The sequence below is a fragment of the Vespa mandarinia genome, chromosome 19 (assembly GCF_050613455.1).
Source record: "Vespa mandarinia isolate Hongniang chromosome 19, ASM5061345v1, whole genome shotgun sequence".
In the NCBI taxonomy this organism is placed as follows: Eukaryota; Metazoa; Arthropoda; class Insecta; order Hymenoptera; family Vespidae; genus Vespa; species Vespa mandarinia.
This window is the reverse complement of record NC_140828.1, coordinates 4,124,766-4,135,627: the sequence shown is the minus strand read 5'-3', so window position 1 is coordinate 4,135,627 and position 10,862 is coordinate 4,124,766. Positions and strand designations below refer to the sequence as shown.

General features: G+C 32.4%; 1 protein-coding gene and 1 pseudogene across 1 annotated transcript; both read left to right on the top strand.

The window, feature by feature from the left end:
- The first annotated feature begins 7,212 nt into the window (after nt 1–7,212).
- On the top strand, nt 7,213–8,487 carry LOC146872403 (histone-lysine N-methyltransferase SETMAR-like). Its single transcript, XM_085662826.1, has 3 exons — nt 7,213–7,301; nt 7,478–8,210; nt 8,362–8,487. Exons 1-3 carry the CDS (start codon nt 7,213–7,215, stop codon nt 8,485–8,487), a joined length of 948 nt encoding a protein of 315 aa, XP_085518952.1.
- A 181-nt stretch (nt 8,488–8,668) lies between these two features.
- LOC146872402 (uncharacterized) lies at nt 8,669–10,647 on the top strand (annotated as a pseudogene).
- The last annotated feature ends 215 nt before the right edge of the window (nt 10,648–10,862 follow it).

Here is a 10,862-nt window from a genome sequence, read left to right as displayed (position 1 = left end):
CATCAAATATAATTGATTGCTTAGCTTGTAAAAATGCGAAAACCATTTCCTGTTGATATTTCTACGTATTCAATGACGAAAATACAATTATTCATCATTCATTATGCCTTTGAATTGAACTTTTCTATGGACATAAACGTATATGGAAAAGCAAAATTCCGTTTCTTCGAAGATATTATAGAACTATCACTAGTGTCACTTTCATAATCAAGTAAAGAATCATGTATATTTGAATTATTCACATGTTCATCGTACATTTCAAATTCTAAACAATCATCATTACTCTTATTATCTTGAAAATCAGCGCTAAATTCGTCTATTTTCGGGAATCAGAATGTGTGCTATTGAAGACTGTTGGTGAATGGTAATAGTTCCTCGGTAAACCAAGACATAACAAATTTCTTTCGCAATATCCACATCTTAAAATAACAGACATACACACAAAACAAAGATTATACCATCATAGCAGATCCATCGATTTCTAGAACAAAGCTGGAACGTCATCGCTATGATCGTACCGATCGCATAGGGTCAAAATCATTTAGGTTATCATACGATTTTACACTTACTGTTTAATTGTTTCTGATTACAAACTACTAGCAATAAAGATTTTTTTGAAGATTGCGAGTGAAGCTAGCTATACAAATAAGTCAAATGTTGTTGCAAATAATAGTAGAAGCTTTCTATTGTCGGGTAAATTCTTAATTAATCTTAAAATAATATTTGACAGTAAATAATGATCAATTGATCGTCAAATTAGAGTTTCACTCTAACAGTTTATGCGTTTGTAAGATGTAAAATATTAATACTGAAAAGTAAATTCGGATAAAGAGCTAGTGCTAAATTCAATGTTGTATATTGGAACATATCGCGCAAGTTGCATGATATATTGTATTTGTACTTTTCATAAGTGTTCATTCTGTTATAGTAGATCATCCTTTTGTACTAAATGAGACTATCATATTGAAAATAATTAATGTTATCGTTATCAAAACCATCAACAGATAAAATGTTTGTTAATTACACAGAAGTTAAATAGCAAATTCTTTTGCTAATATATAATAAATTTTACGAATGAAAATAATTATCTATTAATAATAAGTTTTGAGTATTCTCTGAATGGGTAGTTAACTGCTTATAAGCATAGAAAACATTACAAAGCAAACAAGACATTAAAAAATAGAAACTATAGTTTTTTCTAGTACATAATTATTGAATAACTTAGAGTACAGACCATAAGAAAAAGAAATTAAAGATATTTGCCATAGTTAAAATATACACTCGTAGAAATGATCAACAGAATTTTTTTTTTAAATATTTATGTTAATGACGTTGCGTTTGCAAGAACTTATACCTACATTTTAATGACACCAACTGCGTAGTTATAACGAAACTGTTTTCATTATAAAATATAAGTAATCCTCGTATAAGGTGGTACTTAAACAATACGGCTTGGATATAACGCTTGAAATTAAAAAATTTTAACTTGTTACTTTATATATTTTTAAAAATACTTATATGCATTAGTTTTTAATCTTTCGTATGTTGGCATAAAAAAATCGATGAAATGTTTAAAGATCGTGATCTGTTCGTAACTTTTAGAATTTTATGTATGTACTATCATTTACTTCATAGTTTGTATGTTATTTTAAGTTTATAAATTACTTTAATTAAATAAAAATGTATTTTTCTTTGTCATGTGTTATAATTTAAAAAAATATATAAAGTATATAATTTAAAAAGAACTGTAAATAATTTTAAAAGGATTTGCAATGATTTTTTTTATTGTATCCGAGTCTCGCTTTATATGATTTATATGACATGACATTTCTATGAAATAGAACATCAGCGTTATACGAGGGTTACTTATAATCAAAAATAAAAGTGATTAAAGATAGTATACAAATTATAGTGAGAATAGTGAAAGTGAAAATGAATTTGTAAGAAACGTAAAAAACCTAAAGAAACGTAATGCCATATCCCAACTATGCAGAACAAATAGAGGACTCAAAACTGACGAATGAGAGGATATAGCAAAAAAAGACGATTTACCATTTAGCTTTTCTTTTAAAATTTTTCCGCGAACCGTAGGACCACAAGTATTTCAGGGCATAAAAGAATCGTTGGGTTTTATAAAATTATATTTCACGATATTGATGGATAAAACAATATCGTATATATTGATGGATAAAATAATAAAAGACTAAAGAATATGCAAAAAAGAAGATAAGTGAAAAACAGTTATCTAAAAATCAATTAAGCATTCGTAGTAGATGTAACACATGAAGAATTTATGGCTTTTATATTAGAATAATGCTTACTTTAACTCTTATCGCTTCGTTGGCTCTGCTACGGAGCGTTCATTTGTTTCTTAGCACTAAACCGACCACGTGCTGTGAAATGACCGTTTTTTAAATTTCATCTAAGATTTCCTGTATACAACGTTATTGTATCGCCATTTAACTTTATGACTTTTCCTATATTAATATATGTACAATCCATTTTTCAATATTCGCAATTTTTTTTATTGTTCACTATCTGAAAAAAATTCGTAGCCTGCCTGGCCTATCACGAGTGGTCATTTAATCACCTGCACAGTTCATGTTATTTACAACGAAATTTTCTGGAAACGCATTTCTAGAATTATTTTAAAAGTCTATTGTCTTTGTTTTCTATATTATCTTATCCACTATGTAAAAAAATACGCAATTCGAAAAAGTATTTAGCCGTCTTTGTGCGACAGTACGATCTTGTGATCCTATCATAAAGCATTAAAATTCAACAGAGTCTATTACGTCTACAGAGTGTATAACAGAGTGAATTACGCGTTATAAATGCAGGTTTTGAACAAAATGAACAGAACCAACAATATTTTGTAATAGGATTAACATTTGAACTTTTTTCTATTTATGTATCCATTTTTTGCCTTCCACCAGTTTGGTTTATATTTTTATATTTTAGTTTTTACTTTATTATTTGTATATTCATCCCAAAAATGTCTAGACAATCGAAAAATATCAATTTATTCGACAAAATATATAATATCGACGAAGATTGTTGGAAAAATGACATAAAAGTCTAATAGCGGATTTATAATATTTTTAGAGAAACATCAGGACCGACTGGCTACACTAAACGAAATATTAGAGAAAAGTGTCGGCATTTCCCTTGATTATTGATCATAACACAATCGAGTGACTTAATGCGCATAAGAAAATGCATGGAATTAGAAGCATTTCGAGTGTTGAAAACAACATGGGATTTATCTATTGCAATATTATATGCATTTATTGGATTTCTGTATACACGCGACGCACATGAGGCTAAAGACATATCATATTTATAGAACAATAAATGGAATCCAAAATTTTTCTCGACAACTATGAGTCGAAATAACTACATAAATTATAAGGTTTATTCGGTTTAACAATAGAAATCAACGAAACCAACTCCTACAAACCGATAAATTTGCTTTGATATCTGGCACAAGTATATCGAGAGCAAAAAAAACTGTAATAAAGCAAGACAATATCTTTTTATAGATGAACAATTGTTTTCAACGAAAGCACGATATAGATGTATTCAATACATGCCCGATAATGGTACTTTCCATGAAGAGGTAACACCTTATTGAGGAGGTAACACCTCTACTTCTAGCGTGGAAAGATAGAAGAACCGTCACTTGATTGACAACTAGGGATTGACAACTAGGAATGACTTCCGTAAAAAGTATTTAACGAAGTGGTATGAAAGTTAACATCAAGAAATCTAATACTATAGTAAATTATATAAAATATATGAGTGGCGTTACTAGAGCAGATCAATAAGCTTCGACATATTGTTTTCTCCGAAAACCCGTGTTAAAAAAAAATCGTAAACATTTTTTTGGCCTTGAAAGTTTGATTGATTAATTCGTACATACTCTATAAACTTGAGAAAAAGAAAAGAAAGGAAAGACCACTTACTCATTAACGCAATCTAAGAACAGTTGTTCATCAATGAAGAGAAAATAATCGTCAGCCTCGTGATCGAGCGTCGACGTCAAACATCAATGAATCCTGATTAAATGGAAAGATCCACGTTGTTCTGAAAGAAATGAAGAGGAACTGTAAGATCTGCTCTGACTGAATTAAGACTGGCTGTAGATTTGAAACCTCAAATTATTGTAATATGTGCCCTAACAAACCGAGGATACATCTCGGATTTTGATATCGAGGATACATCTTATTTTATAAAATTTGATATAAAAACAAAAAGAATATAATATTTAAAGTTTTGTAAAGCGTAGAAATAAATTTTTATTATTTGTATACGTTTGTTTGAGTATAAATCATTTGAAAGTATTTATAAAACATTTGCCTAATATAACCAAAATCTTCTCAAGTTGCTAGTTCGTCTAAGCGACAAAGTTCTCGAGTGCAACGGGTTAATGTATGCAATAGTACAGTGCGTAATATTTTATGAGTTGCTTAATATCATGGGAGAGTAGCCCGTACAAAATATTTCATAAATAAAGATAATAGAAAGAAACGATTAGAATTTGCGAAAGAATATGTCAGTATTCCTATGAAGTAATGGAAACTTTTTATATTTAGTGTTGAAAGTAAATATAACATATTTGGTTTGGATGGAGTATGTACTATATACAGAAAAAAATACCGAAATAATTATATTAAAACACGAAATAGTGATACCGAAAGAGATCGAACGAATCGAGATAATCCATAGTAATCACACAAATCCCATTGGAGATCATAAAGGTTTATCAAAAGCATACGATAGAGTCCAACAAAAGTACTACTGGCCGAAATTAAAACACGACATCCAGAAGTTTATACAAAACTGTCGCAGCTGCCAAACGAAGAAGCTTATTAGTTTAAAAACGTATCAGCCGATGACAATCACAAACACCCTGAATGGCATTCGATAAAATTTCTATGGACATCGTGGGCCCAATGCCCATTACGAAATCAGGGCATAATTATATACTCACTATCCAAGATTTACTAACAAAATGTAAGTTGCGATACCTTTACAACAAGCTTCTTCGGAGGAAGTCGCAGATGCTCTCATAAAGAACATAATATGTAAATTTGGTTCACCGAAAGGCATTCTAACCGACCAGGGCACTAATTTCCTATCAGAACTCATGAAGGCAATCGCAAAGAAATTTAGAATCAATCAATACCAAACTAGGGCGTATCACCCGCAATCGAATGCATCAATAAAAAGATCACATCATACTGACCGAATTCTTAAAACATTATATTCAAGACAACAGTAACTGGAATCATTGGTTAGATATAGCAACATTCTCATATAACACTAGCGTGCACGAGGTAACACATTACGAATTAGTTTTCGGGAGATTAGCAAGAACCCCGAACGAATCAACCTATAATGATCTCAAAACAAAACATATGCACATTACTTGGAAGAATTAAACGAACAAATAAATAAATCCCAAGAAGCAGCTCGACAAAATTTAATTAATGCAAATACAAATCGAAAATCTATTAAGACAGAAAACAAAGAATTGTTAATTTTAAAGTAGGCGACCGCGTGTACCTCCTTAAAGGTACGAATAAAGGAAAACTTGACGACAAATACATAGGACTATACGAAATTATAACTGTAATGAATAAATGCAATGTAAAGATACGCACTCTGACAGGTACTCGCATTGTGCACGCTAATCGACTAAAAGTCAATAAATCAAAATGAAATATCGGTAAATCGACGTCATAGAAATCTACATCACCAATCTATGGTATCGGCAAGCGCAGCATGGAGCAAGAGTCGCTCTCCCTTCTATGACGACGATCGCCATGGAAGATCCCCACCATTACGTTAGCCGTTAAATCTTAAATATAAGCAGCGAAGGCCTAGCTCCGAGCCTCATTCACTCGTCGACGCTCAAACCTCTTAGTAGTATGCACAATAAAGTTTATAATACCTCTTACCTTTATAAGTACCGTAAACGCATTAATAGTGTACGACTGTGCCGGCAGTTTGTTAAATATCTCAACGTTCTCCCTCTTGGATGTGGCTGAATGTAAAGTACCGGACCTGCAACCAAGGAACAACCCAATATATGTACAACTGTTGCAAGCTTCGGATTACGATACAGCAAGAATCCAACAATGTCGAATCGAAATAGATTGAACAATTTATCACTGTAGAATGTACTCCCACGTTTCGGCGGTCCACAATGGAGGTAGGGAGTATTTGCATCCATTCATTCAACAACTATGTCAGCAGATGCACGCAACGGGAAGTCTTCTTTTGGGTCACAACACGTTTATCTCCGGATTAAAGAAAAATACTACCGATACAAGGAGTTTCACATTAAGCGGCTCTATTTCTACCGATGGCACATGCGAAAGATCTCAATACAGCGATCCTTATGGCACTTGGGATGACGTAGTAGTCCAAGCAACAGTAAAGATTACTATACGCTATTATTACGCCCCAACCAGAAATAACCAGATACATCTTAATACAGGAACTATCTGTGCACTAAACGAAGAGTACTGTCTCGATGCGGACGGTAATAAAAGCTATTGGTCTACATTACCTACGGATAGTTACGGTTTTAATAATTATGATGTACTGCATGAAGGGCCAGCGGTAAAATTGATACCCGCCGAGTATAATAAGGGTCCTACACTGTACACAGTTACGACGCAAGGTGTCACCTTTGCGCTCATACGCACTAATGGTTTCTCACTGTGCGGGTATATTTTGCCACGCATAGAGCACCCAAAGCTATTCATACTAAAAACATCTCTTGGTAGAATTTTCAAGAATAAAACAAAAACCTCTGTGGAAAACCGAGACATATTCGCATATGTAAATTTAAAATTCATCTACGTAGAACGAGACATCAAAACGCAACCAACCACTCTATATATAGACATCATGAGACAAAAGTGCATTCTGGAACAAGTCTTGAAAATTGCACTTTCACTAATATCCATTGCATCAGATGAAATGGCCTATACGATAATGAAGAAACTTGGATATATGGCCACTCCCGCAGCCGAAGTAATACACTTAATTAAATGTATACTAACCGAAGAAAAAATAAGGCAAGTGGGGGAATGCTACAAGGAACTTCCAATTACACTAAACTCGTGCTTTTGCTGGAACAATTTATAGGTGATTTTCGTGATGGTGCATCTTTAACACTAGAACTACCGACCGGTCAAAATGACCAATTATATTAATTGTTTACAAGATTATGTCTTGAACTTTTATTTAATATTTTATAATAATGTTATGACTTTTACTAAATTCATGTATTTAACATATATTCTAAATTATTTTGATCGTTCACTTCAATTTTTCTGATATACATATGTGATATACCTATATATTAGGTTGGTGCGTATGAAATGTTGGATTTTCTTTAAATGTGAACGTTTGTCTCCCTGTTTTTGTTATGCTTTTGTTTTTGACACAACTTGGTTTATAGTCGTACTGTCCATTGCCAGAGTCACATTATAGCAAAGAAGATTTTCTCAAAAGTGTTTCCTTTTCTTATTTGCTTTGAATTTTGCACCGATATGAATTCAACCGATATTCGTGTAATTTTCTTATATGAATATAAACTTGGTAATAATGCTGCAAAAGCTGCACGCAATATAAACCAGGTGTTTGAGGAGAATACTGTGAACGATCGAAAAGTGCAGCGTTGGTTTGAAAAATTTCGGTTTAGTGATTTTTCCTTGCAAAATGAATCGCGTGAAAGACCCGAAACGTCTGTGAAAAATGATGCTCTGAAAGCATTGATGGAAACGAATCCAACTGTTTCTTCAAGGAAACTTGCTGCCAGAATGGAAGTTGACCATACAACAATATTGCGACATCTTTCTGAAATTGGCATGGTGAAAAAAATGGATAAGTGGATACCGCACGAACTAACCGAGCGAAATAAGCTGGATCGCTTGAACGTATGCACATTATTGCTAACCCGATTTAATCGAGATCCATTTTTCGATCGGATCATTACTTGTGATGAAAAATGGGTTCTTTATGACAAAATGTGTGCTCGGTGGCTTGATAGGGGCTCGTGCTTATGCTCATACTCCACGGCCATCACTTCATTCACGGAAAATTTTAATCACAGTTTGGTGGAATGTGACTGGAGTAATACACTACTCATTCCTTCGAACTGGAATGACAATTACAGCCGAAAAGTATTGCCAGTACATTGAAGAAATGCATGAAAAATTGAAAATTATACGCCCATCACTTGTTAATCGGCATGGCCCAATACTTCTCCACGACAACGCTCGGACACATACATCGTACAAAACAATTGCGAAATTAAATGAATTAAAATATGAAATTTTGCAGCACCCACCTTATTCACCGGATCTTTCGCCAACCGACTTTCATTTATTTAAACATTTAGAACTGTTTTTACGGGCTAAACAGTACGAAAATGAAGAGTCTGAAAAATGCCATATCAGAGTTCATTGATTCTAAAGATCAGAATTTCTTCAAGACAGGCATCTATGCATTAAAATCTAGTTGAGAAAAGTGTATTGAAGTAAATGAAGCATATTTTGATTAAATAAACAGCTTTTGGAAAAAGATATGCAGTTCAATATATTCCTTTAAAAATCCGACATTTCATTCGCAACATTCTAATATAATCAAAATGACCGGTCGGTATTTTTAATGTTTTTAATATGGCAATCCGCCACCACGGCGCCAGCTAATGGAAATTTCCGGCAAAATTACTGCTTTGAAATCACTGTATTTTCTTTAATTCTCGGAATTTTTTAATGTTTTGTGATACTTTTTTATTTTCTTATTGGTAATTGTTGTATACAGTTGAAATATCTACGTTCAATACAGTATGCAGTCATTTTTTTATTGGCAGTTTTTGTATAAGGTTGAAATATTTTTGATATTGTGGACAATTGTGCTGAATATATTTCTTTCAATTTATAGTTATCGTAGCTTGAAATGTAAGTAAATTGTGAATATTTTTATTATAATAAGGGAAAATATATTTAGAATATTTTGATCCAGAAACTTTACCCTAAAAATACCGAGATGTCCGAAAATACCTAAAATTTTAGAGAACATAACAAATATAAGAGAAGACTTTTCTGACATCGACCAAGGTGATTTTGACCCTGAGATTGGACTAGCAGATATTTCAGAGGATCAAGAAGAAGTGTGTGTTTCCTCAGATAGCAATAGTGAAGAAGAGAACATCCTGAATGTACGTAGATCAAAAAGACTTTTGAGATTGTTGTCATCTTCGGATGAAAATGACCGTCAACAAACTGAAATTGCCCCTGAACTATCTGAACAAAAATAAAAACTGGATCCACTCCAGGAAGGAGATCAATAAATAGCATTTTCAAAGCAGTAATTGGACCCACATATGCAAAACGAAGCATAATAAAGGGCACTATAAGTAGAGCTTTTTTTTGATAATTAATCGACAAATGATAGATTATATTAGAACATGCACAAAACTAGAAGCTTTTAGAGTTCTTGGTGAAAAATGGGATCTATCTCAAGAAAAGTTTTACGCTTTTCTTGCAATTTTATATGCACGTGGTGCTTATGAAGCTAAGAATTTGAAATTATCTTATTTATAGTCTAAAAAGTAGGGACCAGCATTTTTTTCGAAGACTATGAATAGAAAGGAGTTTAAGGATATTTTAAATTTTATCCGCTTCGATAAAAGAAATGAACGGAGTGTACAAGTACAGAAATGTACGGAGTGTTGCAAACGAATAAATTTGCATTGATTTCAAATGTTTCGTATTCATTCATTGAAAATAGCCAGAATTGTTACGTACCAGGACAAAATATTACAATCGACAAACAACTATTCCCAAGCAAAGCGAGATGCCGATTCACGCAGTATATGCCGAACAAATCCAATAAGTTCGGAATAAAATTTTGGTTGGCATCTGAAAAGTAAATTTATAATAAATGAGTTCTCGTATTTGAGAAAGGACGAAACGAGACAGTCATCAATTCCTTTGAGTGAATTTGTCGTCCTGAAATGAATTGAACCATTTACCGGTGCTGGAAGAAATGTAACCACTGATAATTTTTTTAATAGCAAATAACTGACATCAAAATTATTGGAAAAACGAACTACTTTGGTTGAAACAATTCGTGCAAATAAAAGAAAATTATCGAAACTGGCCAAACAAAAAAAAATAATTTACCTCGATTTTCATCTGAAATTTATAAAACAGATAATTGCACTTTAACAGTATATAAAAGTAAGGCAACGAAAAAAGTACTTCTACTGAGTAGGAAACATAATTCAGTAAACATTGAAAAAGACAATAAAAAACTGCCTGAAACCATAATATTTTATAATAAAACCAAATTCGAAATAGACATGACGGATCAGATGGCCAGAAAGTATAGTATGAAGTCAGGATCTCGAAGGTGGGCTCTTCAAGTATTTTTTAACATTCTCGGCAATAAATGCTTGGATTTTATACAACGAAACAACATGAAAATGTATCGAGGAAAAATTTTTTGTTTCAATTAGCAGAAGAACTTAGCACAGAGTATAAAGATTCATCTGAACTGGAAAACTTGAATGACCTCTGGAGAGCCCCAAGAGTTCTAATATACGAAAAACTTGCCAAATAGGTTTTTGTAATGAAAATAAAACTATAAATAAATATGCTGACTGTAAAAAACATGTTTGTGGTAAATGTACATTGTAAAAAATTTCTTTATGCAATAATTGTGGTGATCCAAATAATAACTAAACCTAAATAAAAAACAAATAATACTACTACCTTTTATGTAAATAGATGTATATATCATGTACTTACAATATTAGAATAAAATATATTTTATTT

Bases quoted from the DNA above. Each gene is read 5' to 3' on its own strand.
- LOC146872403 (XM_085662826.1), top strand. From the start codon at position 7,213: ATGACCAATTATATTAATTGTTTACAAGATTATGTCTTGAACTTTTAT. The intron at 7,302-7,477 runs GTATTTAACATA...CTTGGTTTATAG, and splicing joins ATGACTTTTACTAAATTCAT to TCGTACTGTCCATTGCCAGA. The intron at 8,211-8,361 runs GTACATTGAAGA...GAAATTTTGCAG, and splicing joins ACAGCCGAAAAGTATTGCCA to CACCCACCTTATTCACCGGA.